Here is a 20,912-nt window from a genome sequence, read left to right as displayed (position 1 = left end):
GTTTCAAAGCATAACTTTTTTTTTAATTATCGTAGTTTATAAGCAACGTCGCATCATCTGCTTTATAGGCAAATTTTATTAATATGATAAATTTTGATGAGTAACACTGTTTAAATTAAAGAATGGCCTAAGTGTTTTTCATATATTTTACTATTATATTTTTATAAGTACTGGAAATGACCTATGCGTTGAGTACATATTTTACTTTCACATTTATCTGAACGTAAATATATAATAAAGAGGTCGTATATTTTTTTTTAAAACAACGTCATTTCTAAATAGTCATAAACTATAGACTTTGGTATTCATGAAACTGGGTTTAAACAAAAATATATATTAAGTTGAAGATGAGGTGTGGACCAACTTCAATCGCATCCTGATTTTGGTGAGAGAAACAGTGACTAAGTTATATAAATACATGTTTGGGAATGAGTGGGGAAGATAGAAATTCCAATGAAGAGGATAACAGTGGTAGCATTTGTGGTGATAAGTTGTTTTTGTTTAGCGTCTTCAAAATCAGAATTATGCTCTTACACTTCCATCTTCAGCTTCGGTGATTCCCTCGCCGACACCGGCAACCTCTATCTCAGCTCCGAACCACCGCTTTCCAACCACTGTTTCTTCCCTCCTTACGGTGAAACCTTCTTTCACCATGTCTCAGGACGCTGCTCTGATGGTCGTCTCATCATCGATTTCATCGGTAAAACTTCTCTTTTTCCATCGCCTATCATCTTCATAATTCCTTTCAAATTATACACGGAGAACAGAAATTAAATAAAAAGTGGTAAAACATTTTCTTGTAACTTGAAACTAGTTTATACACAATTTTTTTAAAGTAAACAACAGGTTTTATCAATTAATTTGAAAAACATTTATTTAATTTATTTCTTTTGAAAAAAATTTGTTTAAAGAGTTATGTTACGTAGGACATTTGAAAATCTAAAATTATTATAATCTCACACTGGAGATAAAATTACCAAAAGAATTTGATAATTAATTTTATGGAAATACTAAAAGGAAGTCACTTTTGTACAGTATTAAAAAATGGGTTGGAACCCGTACGTCAATCCGGCTTGTCAAGAGTTTGGTTTGGGTTAGTTTGGATTGAACTTTTTTTATAAATTTTAATATGAATTAATTTTTTATTTTGCTCACCTAGAACCCGATTTATTCGGATTGAATCCGTGATGAGTCGGGTTGGTAAGCAACCCATAAATATAGAATCATACAAGTATTTTTATTATATTGAGCTTTACATTTAGGTCGGGTTTAAATTATTTTTTTTAGTCAACAAATTGATAATTTATATTTTTGTAATTTTAGTTTGTATTTTGAATTTAAAATCTTTTTTATTGTATTTCGATTCTATTAAAGTTTTTTTTTAGATTTTAATCATAATTATAATTTAATTTTTTTAGACAAAAGAAAAAAAATTATATTTTTTTAATTGAGTAAGTCAGTGAGTCAATCTGTTTAACCCACTAACCTATGGTGGATCAGACAAATTCAAATTTCTTTAACTTGTTAATAAATGAACTAAATTTAGTTGACTTTCTAAATAATCAATCTAGGATAGATCATATCGGATTAGCTTACCCATTTTAACGATTTTATTTTTTTTATATGAGAGTATATAATCGAAATGTTTGAAACTGAACAAACCGAACCGTTTGTTGAAAAGTTTGGATTATTTGAATATAACACCTTGAAAAAGCTGTTAGAGATTGAAAAACATTTTTTGCCTACTTCGGGTGATTTTCCAAGGTTGAAGATTAATTTTTTAGGAGTTTAATGGATATTTATATCGATATAAAAAGATTTACACGGTCAATTAGTTTGTACTTGTTCAAGATATGTTTGAATAAAAACGTAAAAGTTATGTAATACCTTTTTTAAACCAATAATAGTTGAAAGAAAAAAAAAAAACAGTTTATCCTAAGTTCTTTTCACGGTTTATCCTTTAAGTTTATACGAAGAACTAATGTTAACAAACTATAAAAGGTATTTATGTCGATCATATTTACGTTTATCCACTTTTTTATATAAAGAAATCTTTAATTTCTGATAAGCAAGCAATATTTTGTTCGTTCCATACAATTGAAGATATGGAAGAATAATGTATGAAAACAATTTAATTGTTGAATGATACATACAGTTTATATTCCTATTTCTATTTCAAAATATTCAAAATTAATATTTAAAGTTAATTGAAATTTATAAAATTATTATGTAACAAAATGAAATTTAAACTATTTTATATTTTATAATTTAGAGCTAAACACTTCAAATGAACAAAACTTTAAAATCATCCAATAAAATTATATTTTAATTTAATTTAAGATGATATTTATATTATACATTATATTAATTATATTGGTTTATCCAATAATATATTTTTTCGTATAATAATAAAACGATAGTGTAAATCTAATTAATCTTATTATAATTATTAAAATTTAAGTATAAATCTAAGTTTCATATTGGATAGAAAAGAGATAGTAAAACACTTAATATTTTAGGTCGAGAATTATATCAGTCTCTTTCTCTTATATGATCAGACTCCTATCTTATTGGTATTGTATCTTAATAATGATAATATATATTAATAAATGATAATTTTATTATAATAATTATTAAAAAATTTAAGTATGAGTCTAAGTCTTATATAAATAAATAAAAAGTGAAAGATAAAAATCGAAAAATTTATTATATGAATTAATTTTTTTGTAAAAAATAATATCAATCTCTCGTATGTCACATATGTCATTGGTATAGTATTTTAGTGATGATAATAGATATTAATGTCATCTCATAAGAGTGAATTTTAAAAGTAAAACATATGAAAGTGACTTTATTTATTATGGTGGTGCGAGAGTCATTGGAGTAGGAATGAAGTAATGAACAATTATTAATATAACTTGGTAATAGTTAGGACCTAATAAAAAATTCAATATCTGTCTTGGCAATGCCGACATAGTCCATCTGTATAAATTTTTATTAATGTCTCCTTCCTTGATATATGTGCTATGTGCCTGGTTGGTGGCCAGGCTTTTCATAGCTAACCACCTTATTTTTTTATACATAAATATTATTACAAAAATCCAAATAATTGTAATGTTATGAGTTTGGATAGGTGAGTCTCTAGGGATTCCACCGCTGAAACCGTATCTGGGAAAGAAGAATGATGAATGGAACTGGAAAGACGGAGGAGCCAATTTTGCAGTTGCAGGAGCCACGGCGCTGGAGTCAACCTTCTTTGAAGATAGGGGCATTCCTGTCAAAACCAATTATTCTTTGTCAGTTCAATTCACTTGGTTTAAGGATTTGCTTTCTACTCTTTGCAATTCTTCTCCCCAAAGTAAGTTTCTCTATTATTATGAGTTCGACACGTTTTAACATTAAACTAAACTTATTAAATATTTGTGAAATAAAGTGTAGGGCTTGTTTAATTAAGACCAAGACTCCACATTTTCATTCATCTTAGTAATACAAAAGTAATAATAAAGATGATTTTGTACAGTAAAAAGCAACAATGTTTAAAATCAGTTAGATATGTATAAGTCATTAGTAAGAAAAATATTCACAACAACTATTTGATGAAAAGCCACTCAATGAGAGCTTTCATACTTTTTATATTGATTTATTAGAAATTTGTTTAATATATAGAATACAATATCTTATGATATAAAGAGAAAAGTAAAACTTAATATGTTATCATAATATAAAATACAAAATATTTGATATTAATAAGAAATAATAAATATATTATATCTCCATCAATAGAATTAAGATCAGGATATGGGATATGATATTTCTAACACCTGCTCTCAAGATGGATATAAAGTTTATGGAGGTCCAACTTGAAAGTAACAATTTTGGAAATGAATCAGATGAAGAGAATCTTGAAGACTTGAGAATGTTAACGAGAAATTGAAGAAAGTCAACAAGAACCTAAAGAAAGTCGACGATAATATAGAGAAAGTCCTTACGAGAACTTAGAGAAAGTCACCAGAACATGAAGAAAGTTGACGAGAAGAACATGGCGAAAGTCAACAAGAACTTGAAGAAAGTCAACAATAACTTGGAGGAAGTCATGAGAACATGAGAAGAACTTGGAGAAAGTTAACGAGAACCTAAAGAAAGTGAATGAAAATTTGGAGAAAATCGACAAGAACTTGCAGCGATTAGATCTGATACCATGGGATGAAGTAGGATTTGCCATGACAAAAAATCAATAAGAAAATAAAAATAAGAGCCCTCGTAAACAACTAAAACTCCTCTCCACAGTGTGGATTTTAACAAGTTAATTGGTTATAAAGAATGTATAATAAGGTGTTGATAATATTTTTCATAATTTTATATATTTTTATATTCTACATGCATGTGGAGGATTTGTTTTATGCCCCGAAAATCCAAGATAATAATTCATTTTGATATTATTGATTTTTAATTAAGGTTTAATTTTGCAGGTTGTCTTGAGGAGGTTAAGAACTCATTATTTCTTGTGGGTGAAATAGGTGGAAACGATCTTAATCATGCTTTATATATAGGAAAGAGCATAATAGAAGTTAAAACGTATGTGCCTCATGTCATCAATGCAATATCATCAATAACCAAAGTAAGATTCTAATTTTCTTTAACCAAACTAATTTCAATTTTCCAATAACATTGCACATGAGTTTATCTCAAATTACCTTAATTGTTTAAAATATTTCACATCATATTCACATTAATATTCTAAAAATTTTGGTCCCGAAATTATTCTCAAAAAAGTTGTTTTGCTTTACTACTTCTACGATTTGTTATCAAATTAGTGGTTAAAAAAAAATCTCTATCATTAATTTGTGCCTTCATTTTCTACTACAAGAAAATATTATATTTTTGATGAAATTTTACTGATGAAAAAAAAATTCTCAATAGAACAATATTTACCAACAGAAAGAATTTAATGGTAAAATAGAATTTTATTAATGAATTTTACCAATAAATTTTAATAACCGACAAATATTGTTGTGAGTGATAAATCAGTGGACGAAATCCGTCAAGAATGCAATAATTTTATTGTCAATAGATATCTTCTTTCGTAAAGTTTGTTGGTAAATAGAAGCCAAAATTCTTGTAGGGGTCAATTAATACAATGGTAGATTTTATTTGTATTGAAAAATTATGGAATGCATCAATCAAATGGTGTAAAATTATGCAATTTATTTAAATTGATGATTTCTTTTTTAGAAACGGTGATAAATATGTAACTCCAAGGAATCAACTAAAGATTTTTATTGTTTTTGTTTTATAATTTCTAACTATTATTTTCTATTTTAGGTTTTAATTATTTTTTCCTTTACAGGAGTTGATTGGTCTGGGGGCTCACACGCTCATGGTTCCTGGAAATTTACCTATTGGATGTGGTGCAATATATTTAACAATTTATGAAACTAAAGATGAGAAGCAATATGACAAATTTGGGTGTTTGAAGTGGTTAAACGAGTTTTCTAAATATTACAACCATAATCTCCAAATTGAATTAAATAAGCTTCGAGCTCTTTACCCGCACGTTAATATTATCTATGTTGATTATTACAATGCTGCAATGACTTTATATCGTCGTCCTGCAAAATTTGGTAATTCATTCTTCCTAGTCAAGATGACCCTTCATGCATTTATACTTCATCAAAGCATATTTATCTTTATTTGATATACTTTGGTAACATATTGATGGAAGATTTGAACAAACAAAAGTTGTTAGATTATATTTTCATAATGCAGCTTTATACTTCATCATAACAAATTACTTCGTACTTGTAATATTGTGATTTAAAGTTTGATTTTTATGCAGGATTTATTGGTTTTAAAGCCTGTTGTGGAAAAGGAGGTTCATACAATTTCAATGCATCAATAATGTGTGGCGATCCAAGTGTGAATGTCTGCGGTGATCCTTCCAAGTATATTGGATGGGATGGAATTCATTTAACTGAAGCTGCATATAAATTAATCGCTCAAGCTTTTATAGAAGGACCACATTCTCAACCTCAATTTAATTCGTTGTGTTTGGCTAATGCAAATTTTGGTTATACACGTATCATCTAAGCATGTGACTATGGTTTATATGATATCAAAAGTTTTATTTGTTCAATAAAAAGATTGATGGTATCTTTTAATTGATCTTATGGTATTTTATTTATCTCACATTCATATACACTACTAGGGATCTATGATTTACTATTAACACATTTAAGTTACTCTTAATATTATTAAATGAGTATTTCTATTAATAAATACATTGAATCTATACAACAATAAATAAAATATTCATGTCGAAATATTCCCTGAACATTAGGTTAAATAGGAGGGAATGAAGAAAAGATGGAGTACATTGAACGTTCTAACTTTGAGGTACATTTGCTGCTTAGAATAATATTTAAATATTTTCCTTAATTCCACACAAAAAATAAACAAGTTATTGTTAAATTTTACAGAGAGGGTTTCACCGGGGAGAACAACACCAATGAGATCTGAGTCTAATTATATAAGACACTGACACCACTCTCAACCCAAAATTTTAAGACTTTAAGTTTATGGATCTTTATTCTTATATAGTGTTCTACTTGGATTTCTAACAATCTTTCCGAGTCCCTAAAATCTAAAACATTATAGTTACTTTTTTGTAAACAGCATCGGTATATAAATCAGTAGAAAAATATTTTTTATTATTAAATTTTAACCATTTTCTCTTTAAAAAATATATATTATATCATATTATAAGAAAAAAAAATTCAAAATTTAAAATATCATTCTCCAATCAATAACAGTTAGAATGGATGATGAGTGAGAAAATATGATAGCTTAACACGTTTTACACACATGACAATTAGGTGTGATATTATTATTAGAAAGTGGAGAGCAGATGACGCGATGATCAGGATTCAGGCATGAGCATGGGTTGGTCTCTCCGACGTGTGGTGGTGCTGCTACCGCTGCTACTTTTTCTTCCTACAAATGTCACTGCTTGCTACTCCTCACTCTTCAGCTTTGGAGATTCTCTCGCTGATACCGGTAACTTGAATTTCATTTCCCCTCCCCAGAGCCCCAATTGCTTGCTCCCTCCCTACGGACAAACCCACTTTCATCGCCCCACTGGACGATGTTCCGATGGACGCCTTATCCTCGATTTCCTCGGTACTCAACAAATTCCACCATACCCACTTTCTTTTCCTATCAATTTCTCCCTTTAAAATTCACTCTTTCTTTCTTTTTTCTTGTGCAGCTCACTCTCTGGGTCTTCCGTATTTGGAACCGTATCTGGGTTTCAAGAATGGAGCGCTCAAACCGGCAAATACTGAGCAGGGAATGAACTTTGCGGTGGCCGGAGCCTCGGCCTTGGACCGAGGTTTCTTTGAAGAAAAGGGGTTCGCTGTTGAGGCCACCGCAAACTTTTCTCTGAGGGTTCAGTTAGACTGGTTCAAGGAATTCCTGCCTTCGCTCTGCGCTTCTTCTTCCAGTGAAGTTATTTTTTCTTTCCTTTTGTTGCACTAGTAAGCTAATCGCTTACAATTTACTAGTTTTGAAAACGAAATTAAATTATTTTTTCGCATCATTATTGTTCCGGTATAAGGGTGAGAACTTAAACGGAAGACAAAAAAGTATAGATAATCATCTTGACTCAAAGTAGTGTCGTTAATATAGTAACTTTGTTATTTGAATGTATAAAGTTCGATACTTTTTAATTAGTTACTTTTACATGTATTGAAAACTTGTTAATGTCATAATTAAGATTTTTCATGTCTCTGTGTATTTTTAATGGAGTGCTTTTCCATAATAACTACTTAAAGATCATCTAATCAAGTGTGGTAGTGTCTAGTAACTATTCAAAGCAGAAGGATAAAGAGTTCACTAAATGAAGCTTAAAAGCAAGGATTCCTACTCTCCTAGTTATTTCCAATGGCATATGGGATTTCATTATTGCAGGCTGCAAAAAAGTTATTGGCAACTCCTTATTTATTGTGGGAGAGATTGGAGGCAATGATTATGGCTATCCTTTGTCTGAAACAACCGCATTTGGAGATCTTGTGCCTTATATACCCCAAGTAGTATCTGTGATCACCTCAGTGATCAGGGTAAGAATTTGATTCAATTGTTTAGTAGCCATTCCGATATCTTTTCGATTTGTAACTAATGAATCCATAGTCTATGGTTTTTAATTCATGCAGGAGTTGATTGATTTAGGGGCTGTAACATTTATGGTTCCTGGAATGTTACCACTTGGCTGCAATTCTGCATATTTAACAACATTTGCAACCACAGATGAAGAGGAGTATGATCAAGTTGGGTGTCTGAAGTGGTTAAACACGTTTTATGAATACCACAATGAGCTGCTCCAGGTTGAACTAAATCAGCTTCGAGGGCTATATCCTCATACCAGTATTATTTATGCAGATTATTTCAACGCTGCATTGCGGCTCTACAATTCTCCAGAACAATTTGGTATATATCCATACTCATAGCTTTGTCATGTCAACATTTGTGGCTTGCAAGTAAATTGTAATCTTGATTAGAGAGCATTATAAGAAAAACTTAACCAAAATGTATTAAAGTCTTGTTAGGATATTTGTGATGATTCTTGCTCTGAAAGAGTGATACTGAGATATGGTTTAACGTTATTATTACAGGGTTTGGTGGAAATGTTCTGAAAGTTTGTTGTGGAGTTGATGGCCCTTACAATTACAATGACAATTCAAAGTGTGGGGACGCAGGGGTGGTTGCTTGTGATGATCCTTCACAATATGTTAGCTGGGATGGTTATCATATGACCGAGTCTGCATATAGATGGATTGCCATAGGTTTATTAGAGGGATCCTACACCAATCCTAAATTTATTGTCTCTTGCTTCACACATGAAACCATCAGAGATATTTAATAATTATCTACGAAAAACGTGGATAGCTCTGTGGAAGAGAACGTGGGTAGCACCACTGAGAAAGAATATAGTATATGATTGCATGTCGTCTAGCTAAAATTTTTATTACCATTTACTTTTATTTATTTATTAATTTATTCTTTTCGAGTTTAGTTTTAAATTTATTTATGCCTTATATTTCACGCTAATAATAATGTATAAATGTGATATAAATAAAAATGTTTTAGTTTTTACATAAATTTTGCCTTGAATCAATAATATCCATTAATGTTTTTCTCCGTTACAGGCTATTCAATCAAAGTGCAATTACATTTGAACAATTGAATTAATCATAGTAAGTGGACTAACACAAAACAGCGGAATGGTTGTTGTTACATGGTTTCCTGGATTCGTGTTGTTTTTCTTTTTTTTAAATCATCTAAATACTTTTTAAAGATAAATTGTAACAAGACCAATCAAACCTTTAACTCAGAATATTTCCTTTAATGGTATCAAAATATACACCTTATCTATTTTTTATCACATGCCGTTTAATTCTTTAAACGTAATGGATATTTCTTTAAACGTAATGGATATTTTATAAAATTTTAAAATATGGTTTTCACCTTATTGAATGAGATTTTGTTTAATTTTACTTTCTATTTATTTAATCTATAACATTTTCATTTTTTTTACATTGCTTATAAAGTTTTATAATTTATATTAAATTTAAGACATATTTAACCTGATAATAAAATCCATATGCTAATATCTCGTGCCATCTGTCTCCCAAATCATAAATATACTTTAACCCAATACCCAAAATAGATCCCGGAATGCAACTTTAATTTATTTATGGATAATGATATTTTAATTTTTTCTATTTATTATTAACCCATTATTTTATCACTTTTATATTATTTATTTTGATTTTTTTTAATATGTGATGTAATAAAAATGATGAGTTAAAATAGTAGATTATATTTGTATTGAAAATTATATTTGGAGTAAAATATGCAATTTATTTAATTGATGATTTCTTTTTTTGAAACGGTAATATAACTCCAAGGAAAGACTTTTATTTATTTTTGTTTTATAATTTCTAACTAATATTTTCTATTTTAGCTTTTAAAATTAATGTCTCTTGTTTCACACATGAAATCATAATAGATATTTAATAATTATCTATGAAAAACGTGGTAGCAAAACTACCTCTAAGAATACAAACTAAATATGTGAAAGTGGGCCAAATCTACAGAATCGGCCCGCTAGCCTGAGAACCGGTCGTGGTTCGGCACGCCTAAATTGCTAAACTAGCATGTCAGAGGTAGATCGGTTCGTTCTAGTCTGGTCTGTCAACCTGTTTTTTTTTTATATATATATTTAAAAATTAAAAATAGTTAAAATAAATAATTTTTTATATTATATAAACAAATTTATATATATAAAAAAAAGGATTAAATATGTTTTTGGTCCTCAAGTTTTACTAAATTTTGAAATTAGTCCCTCTTTGAAACTTTATACCAATTTAGTCCTTCATTTTTAAAAATGTGTGAATTTAGTCCTTTTAACCAAATATTGTTAAGTTTATCTAACGTTTCAACCGTATTTCATGAAAGTATTTGAATTGTTTACACCGTTTGACACATTTTCGCTTCAATGTTAACTCAAATTTCATCATAAAATACGTTTAAAATGTCAAATAAACTTAACAAGATTAATTAACTCATTCTAATTAACACATAATTAGGTCAACTGAATAAAAACCCAACCAAGTAAGGCCCATGAACCCTAATATAAAAGACACACTTTACAAAGTACATGATTACGTTTCCTTTGACATTGCTTCCTGATATCTCAAATTGATTTTGGCATTAGAGTGTCTTTTGCAAACACTTTCCCTCATTTGAGTTATATATTATAGTAAAATGAAATGCAAGTACATGGATAGTTGTTAAAATAAAATGTAGACGTATTGTGAAAGATGATATAGTACAAAATAAAAACAACACGAAATTGATGTTAAATTTTTTTAAATAGAAACTAGTGTAAATAAAGACAAACAGAGATATATCGAAAGATATTGACACGTAGAATTAGAGATATTATTTTCTTCTAATGATAATTATTAAGATTAAAAAATAATATTTAGATATAAATGTGTTTATTCTAAATTATAAAATTGACATAATAATTAATTAGTAACATGTAGTTATATGATTAAAATTGTGAATTAGACTTTTTAGTTAAATATTATCTTAAATGAAATATTTTAACTTGTCTTTTGTTGATAAAATTTATGGTATAGGAAATATTTTTTAATAATAATAATACAAATAAAAATACTAATACTAATAATAATACCAAATAATAATAATAATAACAATGCTATTTGTAACACTAAAAAATATAGGAAAAATATATTTATAAATTGCATACATGAGACATGTATAAATGCACTCAATATGTAATTACAATCCTTTTAGTATTTTTTTTTAAAGTTAGTTTCTACATAATTTGAAATCAAAAGAAGGACTATGATTAATATATCCATACATGCATAAAAGTACTCTTCACAAATTTATTATAAAATTATTTAAACGTACTAAAAATATTATAAAACTTTAAAATATGTTTTTCACCTCATTGAATAAGATTTTGTTTAACTTTACTTACTATTTATTTAATCTATAACATTTTCAGTTTTTTATCATTATTTAAATAAAATTTTATAATTTATATTAAATTTGAAACGAATTTAAGCCGATAATAAGATGCACTTGCAAATATCTCGTCCCATCTGTCTCCCATTTCATAAATATACTTTGACCTTTGAGTGAATGAATACCACAAATACCTGGAATGCAACTTCAACGCATTTAGTTGTCCGTACTTCCAACGGGCTGGGTGAATTCAAGTGTATTTGGATTTTTCTTTTTTTATGGGCCAACTTTTTCTTTTTTTCTCTAACCTCTTCCATCTTCTCCATTAATTTTGAATTAATCAAAACTAACTTTTAATTATCTACATTTATATGCGTTAATTAACGTAAATTATCATTAATACAGTTTTTTTTTTTTATATATAAAATGACTACTCATAATAGTTTATGTTTATACCATATTGTATTTCTTTGTTATATTAATCATTAACTCAAATCTTTACTATAGGTTTATATCTATGTATGTCTACAATCCAAATTTAATGTTTGTATTCTAGCAAGAATAACATTATTATTTTTTGTTTGATCGGAAAAAAATTAATTAAATAAAACATTTGGTATGTTCCAATTCATATACAATGTATTAAGAGTTAATACCTAAACCTTAAAATTTACATTACATCCTGTCGATCCAAAAAACTTTACTCAATATATTTAAAAACAATTTTAATCAAACTGCCTTTAGGAGATAACTTGTTACTCACACAATTATCCTGAGATTTGCATATTCCATATGAGATTAATAGCGATTTTTGTACCCAAATAACATGGTTTGCTTTTAATTTTACCCACATAGAACATTGTACATAAATATTATGCAGATAGCATAGTTTTGCTTTTTGGGTAAGGATTCGGTCCTCGGGAACTCAAATTCTAGCCTGCCGTGTTTTATGTATTTATTTTTACTTCCTCATTCACGATTCGGTCTCCAGTACTCGAATTTTAACATGCTTTTTTTTAGTTAAAAATGAATTAGATTTAGGATATTTGAATTTTTTTGAAATATAGATTAAGGTGTTATTTTTTTTATTTTTGTTTTTGTAAAAAATGTTCAATTAGAGGTTAAAAAAATATTTTATTTTTAATTTCTTTAGTTAAAAAAATATATTAAAATAGACTTCTTATTACATATTAAGTTATTTTAGGTATAATTTAGAAATATATGAAAGTAATGTAATTTTTATATTTTTGAATTTGTTGAGTTTAAAACCTTTTAGAAAAATGATTTAGTATTGTGTATTAATTTATTTTAGATATTATTTGGAAAAATATAAAAGTAAATGTAATTAAATTTTTTATTGAATTTCTCGAGTTAAGAATTAAATAAAAATAAATTTAGCATTGTGTATTAAATTATTTTAGGTGTAATTTGGAAATATAAAAGTTAATTTAATTTAAAAGTATTTTTTAATTTGTGTAGTATTAATTTATTTTAATCGATGTTTAGAAATATTGAAATTATAGTTTTCTTTTAATTTTTGGTGATTTTAAAAAATTGTATATTAAAAGGCTACAAAAAATAATTTGAATACTTAGTTTTTTTATATGGTAAGAATTTTTGTTCTAGTAATTTGTAATGTAGCAATGTTTTTTTTATAGAAAAACAAATATTTATGATTATTAGTTAATGTCCAACAATGAGTTTAGTGTGTGCAATCTGACAAAGGTATTGTGTTAAATTGAACTTTTTTTTAAGTACTAAACATCTGTTTTGTGGGCACTTTATCTGTACATGAATAATTTTTGTAGTCTTCGAAACTTATGTTATGGCATAGAATTCATTGTTTGCATTGTAATATGAAATTTGCAGTAACAAAATTCCATAACTTCATAATTTCTGACTTGTCCACAATGTGTACAAAAATTATATTGTAACTCTCCACTTATTTGCATATTGCTCCCCACATGTTTGTTATTGTTGTTGTATATTATTATTATTATTTTTGTTTAAGATTGACTCCAATGAAGTATTTTGTTGTTGATAAGGACTCAATGTAATATTTTATCCATATTGTCTATATAGAACATCTTGTCTATACATTACAAAAGTATCCACAATTTCTATAAACAACTCAACGCAACTTTTCACTTATTTCTACATGGCTCCCAACATATGAGTCACTGGTGGTGTCATATATTTTTCCGTTAAGACTGATACCAATTGACTTTATTTTTGTTCATAAAGACCTCAATTACATTTTTTTGTCCATATTGTCATTCATAATTTGCAAACTGTGAACAATGTATACAAAAATCCTAACCTAACTCCTCACTTTTTTGAATATTGGTCTCCACACTTGTATGAGTTTTGGTGTGTTTTTGTTTTTTAAAGTTAATATTTAAAGTTAATACCTACTATTTTATTTCATCATATAACAATAAATTTTACATTATTTATTTGTCTCAAAAAATAAACACTATCAATTAAATTCTTATAAAGAAATCAAAGTACAAAAATATAAATAAAAAATAAATTCCTACCTCAACTTACTTTTTTAATTTTAAATATTCAATAAACATACAAAAAATTAATAATATAACACCACCTCAAACATTATACATTAATTATTTTTATTTTTTTTACCTCTATTATAATTCATAAATTTTTATTCCAAAATCACTATTATAAAAAAAAACTCAACAAATTAAAAAAAAAGATTTACTTTTATATTTCTAAATTACACATAAAATAAATTAATACACAATATTATATCTTTTTAAGTCAACAAATTCAAAAAGAAAATAAAATTAGTTTTTTTTTCAAAATAATAATTAATACACAAAACTAAATCTATTTAAAAAAATTAATCTCTAATTCAATCACTGAAAAAAAACGAAAAAAAAATTAACACCTAAATTTATTTTTTAAAATAAATTTTAAAAATCCTAATTCAACTACTTAAGAAAACGAAAAAAAAAAAAAGTGTAAAATTTGGTTTCCTCCTGGAAACCGAATTTCAACTAAGATTGGAAAAAGAAAAATCTACAGCCCCTCACAGAATTCGGTCCCTAGTAGAGACCAGAATTCCCAACACAAAATCAAAATCAAAAGTGTGCTACCTCTGTAAATTTTGTCTACAGTATGCTATATAATATTAAATACAAGCTTTGTTATTTGCATAAAAAAATCTGATTGACATATATATATATATATATATATATATATATACTCCAAATTACATATTATAATATATAGAAGACTTACATTATAACAACTTCAAAAAAAAATAGAAATTAATTTATATACCATACACTTTTTATTTAATTCTCTAGATTGCCTTAATAATTTTAGAAATGATCAATTCCAATAGTTTCTAAAATACTTATTTTCTTGAATTTTCTATAAATTTGCATCCCTATTTAAGGAAACTCTATATTGTGCCCCGAATATAAAATATTGGCGAAATTTCCCGACTAGGGTTAATTAGGGTTAACTAGACATTAGCTAAAAGATGAAGGACATATATAACCAGAATCGTTTGTATGTTCAATTCTCAACGATGGTCATTAGTTGCTTTCGTCCCTGTTGCTCACCGTCAAAATTAATCAGAATCTAATAATGTCCAACCACTTACAACTCATAACTCTTTTTTCTTGAATCTAATAGAGAGTTGACATAGTATATCACAGATATATATCAATGAGAAAGATTAGAAAAACACGTGAGAATATTTAAAGCTCAACCGCATTAGTGGCTCATATAACTTTCCCTCATAATTGTATGCTCTACTTATATTTGAGTTATTTATCAACAACATATTCATAGAAACACTATGAAGATCCATATTTTGTTGGTCATTACTTCCTTAACCTTTGGTTTCCATGAGAAAGTTGTTTCAAGTCCAAGCACTGGCCCATATAATGCAATCTTCAATTTTGGTGATTCTTTAAGTGACACTGGCAATTTTCTTGCTTCTGGAGCCTTGTCATACCCAGTCATAGGAAAGCTTCCTTATGGTCAAACCTTCTTTAATCGTTCAACCGGCCGTTGCTCAGATGGACGACTAGTAATTGATTTCATAGGTACCTGCTATGTAAATGTGTAAATATATATAACCACCATGACTTGCTTCTTCTAATACTCACTTGTTATGATTTTTTAATTTATGCAGCTGAGGCATATAAGTTGCCATATTTACCACCCTATCTGGCATTAACCAAAGACCAAAATATCCATCCTGGAGTAAATTTTGCCGTTGCTGGAGCCACAGCACTTGATACAAAATTCTTCATTGCAGCCGGGCTTGGAAAATTTCTTTGGACAAATAATTCATTGAACATTCAGCTTGGCTGGTTTAAGAAACTTAAACCCTCCCTTTGCACCACTAAACTAGGTAACACTGAAAACCAAACATAAACACTTGCATATGTTTTTCTTATGATGTTTCAACAATAAAACATGTATTTCATCATTGTCCCCTTGTATGTATGTCACAGATTGTGATAGGTACTTCCAACGCTCTCTCTTTCTGGTGGGGGAGATTGGTGGTAATGATTATAACTACGCTGCCATTGCCGGAAATATCACTCAACTTCAAGCAACCGTTCCTCCTGTTGTTGAAGCGATAAAAACGGCCATCAATGTATCTTATATATCAAACTAAGGGCATTTTATATCAGTCTGAACTCAATTTCTTAAGAAACGTGGTTAATAACAATGTGAGTGCATTTTATTGGATGAATTAATTTCACTTTCCTCCCTTATTTTGATAGGAATTGATCGCTGAAGGAGCAAGGGAGCTGTTGGTGCCGGGGAATTTGCCAATTGGGTGCTCTGCGCTATACCTGACTTTATACAGAAGCGGGAACAAGGAGGACTATGATGGAAATGGATGCTTGAAATCTTTCAATGGTTTTGCAGAGTACCATAACAAGGAGCTCAAGCTAGCTCTGAAGACACTAAGGCAAAACAATCCTCATGCAAGGATACTGTATGCAGATTATTATGGCGCTGCCAAACGGTTCTTCCATGCACCAGGACACTATGGTTAGCTCTTCTGAAATAATTTTATATTATCAACTAATCTTAAATTATGTTGAAGATGGCTTTCAAACTAATGATATTTGTCATCATAGATGATTTCAAAATTATTTATTATGCTGTGGTACCATTTTGAAATCATGCTCAACATTGCTGGATTTGGTTGGAGAAATTTATTTGCCAGGGGTTTCTAGTGGGGCGTTGAGAGCATGCTGTGGAGCAGCTGGGCCATACAACTTCAATATATCAGCAAGGTGTGGTCACATTGGTTCAAAGGTATGTGCAGATCCATCGACACATGCAAACTGGGATGGAATTCATTTGACAGAAGCAGCATATAGGTACATCGCCAAAGGTCTAATTTACGGTCCATTCTCATATCCTCCCCTCAAGACCTCTCTCTACAAGATACCCTAGTCTTCATAGCACCACCAAAAAATCTCTCACAATTACCTCCTAAATAATAAATGTTCACTTGTTTGTAGCATAAGTATTGTCTGAATTCCTATAAAGGGTCTTTCTTCCTTCTTATGTTAACAAAATTAATGAGTCACATTCAAAGCATGCAGGACCTGCACTTTCAATAGCAATTCTTTGTTGACTCACTGTCAACTGCACCATTGACTTCGGCTCTTCTCTATGTTTGGATGGTGAATTCAGGGACCAAAGAAATTGAGATGACAGTTAGATTGCTTGATGCAGATCGTGTTCGGTTGTGTTAAGAATCTTGAGATTTGAGTTTGCTTGTACTCTCATAAATTTTGTTAAAATATACATGTCTGATTATTAATAGATAAATGTGACATTGTTCCAAAATTTCTGTTTAACTAAAAACGATAAAGAGTAACTTCTGTGTGGATTGAATCGTTTTTATAAAGTTTCATCATGCTTTAAATATATATACACAGTTATTTAAATATCAAGGTATTCGAATTTAAAATGTTAAACGAGATACATTAGCATTTAATTCAAAATAAAATAAAATAATACAATATAATGCAATGCAATGAAGTTGAGGGCGTTTCTTGATTTGATTTTTCGGAAACAGTTTGTAAAATCTTTGCCAAACTCAGTGGTCCGGTGAAAACACATCTACGGCCCAAGCCCATTTTAGTAGTAGAAATTATAATCTACTCGATGAACTGGACCAGCCGAATATTATATTTGGATCCGTAAAGCCCAAAAGTAATGGTAAGTTTTTCAAATAGCTTCTCCATCGATTAAAATAAGAGTTTACCGATTATGCAATATTGCTATAGACAAATTTATCCTATCAATAAATCATAAATATTCTTTATATGAATTTCAAAGTATTTATTATGAAAATATAAATAATTAGAGTGTTTTGATATTGAATGATAATATAAAACTGTTTTATGTTTTTCATTTTTATTTTATTAAGGAAAACAAAATTCACATACTCTCCATAAACTAAAAAAAATCATTACTACTTTGTTAAAGACTGAATCGATAAAAAAAAAATCTAGAATCAAACTAAACAAATTCACTTTCTTTATTTAGATATAATAGTTAACCACTATAATATATATACATATATATCTTAAATGTTATTTTATAATTTTATATATGTCTATTTAAGTTGTACTGTAATTTTGAAATATAAATTATATAATCTTTTATAAAATAAAAGATGACATTGGAATTATGAATATAGCAATAGTTCATATTTCTCTATTTAAACTTTTTTTTTTCATCATAAAATGTAGTATAATAATTATTTTACTAATTTTGGCAACCTTTATAAAAAAAAAATCAATTAAAAAAACAATAAAAGTTGATTTTTGTGATTTTATATTTAATTTAAATAACGAAAATCAAACCGAGCCGTGCTTTTGAATCAAAAGATTGATCGTTCGTAGTCTGTTCCCCGATCACAAATGACATAATTTTCTTATAATTCTAAATAACAGAGAGCAGGGTTTTTCTTACACTATAGTAAACAAATCCAATTATCAAATAATATTTTCTCCCATTCCATCGAGAACAAACGAAATTAAGGCATTCTCAATTCTGAATTAAGGATCAAAAGTCATCATCCTCACGATCCATGAGCTTCCACGAACCATCATTTTGTTGAACCATACCCTTATTCTTTTCGACCCTCCACGAAACGGGAACAAGCAATTCATCTTTCAGAGCATCCAAGGTCTTGTTCACAAGTGCAATATCACGATTAACCTCAAGTTTGAACGCTCCTCTGCTTCCCTGTGTTCCCGCCACTCCATGCAAGTAACCCTCCAAATTATGCCAACTAAGAGGGTTCCCAGGATTCTTCAAGTACATTGATTTTCGGGTATCGATCTTCAACTCCTCACCTACATCTGAATACCCCACAAGGGGGTAGTTTGGAACAATGTCTAACTCGTTTCGAATGCGTAAAGTTGTCAAATCTTTGTAGCCAGAGAAAACCTTTCGAAAGTTGCTATCACCAACTCTTGGACAGGCAAACACAATGGCAGTGACTGGGGAAGCCTTGAGAGAAGGATCACTTGGTTTGTTGTAACCATTTGCAACAATGTCTACTGCGCTAAGGGTTGCAATTGCAGCACCTAAACTGTGACCAGTTATAGTTATGCTTATTTCTTCATTCTTATATAGCTCCACCAGCCTTCTCACCTCACTTAGGACCTAATCATCATCAAGATCAAAAATAGATAGATTGAAGTTTTATGACAGAAATTGAATGTTGAAATGTGGGACATTAAAAATCATTCTTAAAAAAACAGAAACAATTACATGTGTGCATGTACCTGGCTTCTGGCACTGCTCTTGTTAAAGGGAGAGCGTGGATCTTCTGAGGTGTAAATGGAGTACCAACCCTGATGCACTTTAGGATCAGTGTTGTTACCAAAAACCTGAGGAGCAGAAACCAAAACAAAGTCGAGATCATTAACCCATTCCAAGGTCTTCACAGTGCCCCTCCATGCGATCACGATGTCCCTTCTACCCAACGCAGCTTTCCCTTCATCAGTCGCCACTGCAACATAACCTATCCAATTTGATTCCCTGCTCCAAGCCTCTCTAGAAAACGACTTCACGATGAAAGCTTCAGGGACATCGATTTCTGAAGTTGCATACAGAAACTTGGTGACGGAATACGTGAAGGGGTTGCCATTCGTCAAACCAACTTTGGAGAAGAAATTCCTCTTGGCATATCTGCTGCTTCCAGCGTACTTTGATGCTTTCTCCGAGATGAAAGCATCGTATGCCGCTTGAGCCATTTCACCGTAGTGAATGATGTAGCGGCGAAGATCGATGTTCAGAGGCTCCATCAGACCCCTCCAGTGACTCTGCCCACTGAGTTCTCGCCATTTTTTTGCTATGCTGCTATCCATCTTCTTCTTCGCACCGATACACCTTTTCATCAACGCTGCTACCGATGGTTTCTTGTGCTGAACAAGACAGAACTTCACCTTCATATCTTCGATCCTGAAATGACTTTGGGAAAAGGGATAAATATGAAACCCCCTTGGCTTTATTGATCATGGCCGGTAAATTTGTTGTGAAGTGTATAATATAAGGTTCAGATATGAGAAAAATATATATGTCTTCACAAGGAATATGTTGTTTTTTTCGAATAATACGTATTTTCTGTTGAAAACAATTATGACGTTAACTGACATAGAATGATAGAAATAAAGTTTCTTTCTTCTTAGAATTCAGATTTGATATTATGTTACTTAAACTGAAATTTTTCAAGCATTCAATGACAATGACACGGGAAAGATATTTTTTAATCTTTTTATTTTATATTTTTTACTGAATTTTAGAATAAAATTTAACAAAAGTGCCTGTTAATTTATTTAATTATTAATTATTTTTAATTAAATAGAAAGAGATAAAAATAATAATATGGAGATCTAGAATTTTTTAATCTGTTTGAACATTGTCCATTCAGATGTTGTTCAGGCTCATTATAATAAATGATTGAAGGGGTGTTACTATGACAGTAACTTGATTAATGTACTTGAACTTGGTGTTTGCATATATACTTGTAAATTCTATAGTTAGGCATTATTTATTTTCCCGCAAAGCATGGACTTTATAATTATGGATCAGTTTTGAAGAAATAGTATTCTTGTAAGCAACATTCTGTGAGAGACAAAACCGAACGCTCAATCATGGATTGAATATTGGAGGTTTTGAAGACAAATTTACCCACCAAAAAAAGAAAGCAGTGAGCCTAATAATATCAAATTTCGCAATTTCAAAACCAAAAGCAAAGGTTTCACCCTTTGAAGTTCATCTAAATGGCTGTGAAAGTCATGTAAAGTAAAGTAGTGTACAAGCTTGCT

General features: G+C 29.4%; 4 protein-coding genes across 8 annotated transcripts; 3 read left to right on the top strand and 1 right to left on the bottom strand.

The window, feature by feature from the left end:
* The first annotated feature begins 376 nt into the window (after positions 1 to 376).
* On the top strand, positions 377 to 6,124 carry LOC114187171 (GDSL esterase/lipase At1g28600-like). The gene is made up of 5 exons (XM_028075332.1): positions 377 to 700; positions 3,134 to 3,358; positions 4,470 to 4,618; positions 5,348 to 5,621; positions 5,837 to 6,124. Exons 1-5 carry the CDS (start codon positions 454 to 456, stop codon positions 6,085 to 6,087), a joined length of 1,146 nt encoding a protein of 381 aa, XP_027931133.1. The 5' UTR covers positions 377 to 453; the 3' UTR covers positions 6,088 to 6,124.
* A 734-nt stretch (positions 6,125 to 6,858) lies between these two features.
* LOC114189237 (GDSL esterase/lipase At1g28600-like) lies at positions 6,859 to 9,056 on the top strand. Of its 2 annotated transcripts, none has more exons than XM_028077957.1 (5): positions 6,859 to 7,176; positions 7,265 to 7,498; positions 7,966 to 8,114; positions 8,208 to 8,481; positions 8,667 to 9,056. In XM_028077957.1, exons 1-5 carry the CDS (start codon positions 6,930 to 6,932, stop codon positions 8,912 to 8,914), a joined length of 1,152 nt encoding a protein of 383 aa, XP_027933758.1. In that variant the 5' UTR covers positions 6,859 to 6,929; the 3' UTR covers positions 8,915 to 9,056. The 2 variants fall into 2 exon arrangements, with proteins under 2 accessions (XP_027933758.1, XP_027933757.1); XM_028077956.1 differs by having other exon boundaries at positions 7,265 to 7,504.
* A 6,275-nt stretch (positions 9,057 to 15,331) lies between these two features.
* On the top strand, positions 15,332 to 17,412 carry LOC114187642 (GDSL esterase/lipase At5g45910-like). 4 transcript variants are annotated; one of them, XM_028075939.1, is made up of 6 exons: positions 15,332 to 15,638; positions 15,728 to 15,949; positions 16,053 to 16,198; positions 16,329 to 16,602; positions 16,766 to 16,937; positions 17,257 to 17,412. In XM_028075939.1, the coding sequence occupies exons 1-6, from the start codon at positions 15,389 to 15,391 to the stop codon at positions 17,270 to 17,272; spliced, it is 1,080 nt and encodes a 359-aa protein (XP_027931740.1). In that variant the 5' UTR covers positions 15,332 to 15,388; the 3' UTR covers positions 17,273 to 17,412. The 4 variants fall into 4 exon arrangements, with proteins under 4 accessions (XP_027931740.1, XP_027931738.1, XP_027931741.1 ...); XM_028075940.1 differs by having other exon boundaries at positions 15,336 to 15,638; positions 16,781 to 16,937; XM_028075937.1 differs by having other exon boundaries at positions 15,335 to 15,638; positions 16,766 to 17,412.
* Positions 17,413 to 18,486: 1,074 nt separating this feature from the next.
* Positions 18,487 to 20,114, bottom strand: LOC114187510 (phospholipase A1-IIgamma-like). Its single transcript, XM_028075773.1, has 2 exons — positions 19,368 to 20,114; positions 18,487 to 19,245 (listed from the first exon to the last, which is right to left on the bottom strand). Exons 1-2 carry the CDS (start codon positions 20,034 to 20,036, stop codon positions 18,640 to 18,642), a joined length of 1,275 nt encoding a protein of 424 aa, XP_027931574.1. The 5' UTR covers positions 20,037 to 20,114; the 3' UTR covers positions 18,487 to 18,639.
* Between the last annotated feature and the right edge of the window lie 798 nt (positions 20,115 to 20,912).

Source organism: Vigna unguiculata, chromosome 6 (genome assembly GCF_004118075.2).
Source record: "Vigna unguiculata cultivar IT97K-499-35 chromosome 6, ASM411807v1, whole genome shotgun sequence".
In the NCBI taxonomy this organism is placed as follows: Eukaryota; Viridiplantae; Streptophyta; class Magnoliopsida; order Fabales; family Fabaceae; genus Vigna; species Vigna unguiculata.
Note: the sequence above shows the minus strand (reverse complement) of the source record. Positions and strands in the feature narration are given on the sequence as shown.

Bases quoted from the DNA above. Each gene is read 5' to 3' on its own strand.
- LOC114189237 (XM_028077956.1), top strand. From the start codon at position 6,930: ATGAGCATGGGTTGGTCTCTCCGACGTGTGGTGGTGCTGCTACCGCTG. The intron at 7,177-7,264 runs GTACTCAACAAA...TTTCTTGTGCAG, and splicing joins CCTTATCCTCGATTTCCTCG to CTCACTCTCTGGGTCTTCCG. The intron at 8,482-8,666 runs GTATATATCCAT...TTATTATTACAG, and splicing joins CAATTCTCCAGAACAATTTG to GGTTTGGTGGAAATGTTCTG.
- LOC114187642 (XM_028075937.1), top strand. From the start codon at position 15,389: ATGAAGATCCATATTTTGTTGGTCATTACTTCCTTAACCTTTGGTTTC. The intron at 15,639-15,727 runs GTACCTGCTATG...TAATTTATGCAG, and splicing joins ACTAGTAATTGATTTCATAG to CTGAGGCATATAAGTTGCCA. The intron at 15,950-16,052 runs GTAACACTGAAA...TGTATGTCACAG, and splicing joins CCTTTGCACCACTAAACTAG to ATTGTGATAGGTACTTCCAA.
- LOC114187171 (XM_028075332.1), top strand. From the start codon at position 454: ATGAAGAGGATAACAGTGGTAGCATTTGTGGTGATAAGTTGTTTTTGT. The intron at 4,619-5,347 runs GTAAGATTCTAA...TTTCCTTTACAG, and splicing joins CAATATCATCAATAACCAAA to GAGTTGATTGGTCTGGGGGC. The intron at 5,622-5,836 runs GTAATTCATTCT...ATTTTTATGCAG, and splicing joins TCGTCGTCCTGCAAAATTTG to GATTTATTGGTTTTAAAGCC.
- LOC114187510 (XM_028075773.1), bottom strand. From the start codon at position 20,036: ATGAAGGTGAAGTTCTGTCTTGTTCAGCACAAGAAACCATCGGTAGCA. The intron at 19,246-19,367 runs GTACATGCACAC...GATGATGATTAG, and splicing joins AGAGCAGTGCCAGAAGCCAG to GTCCTAAGTGAGGTGAGAAG.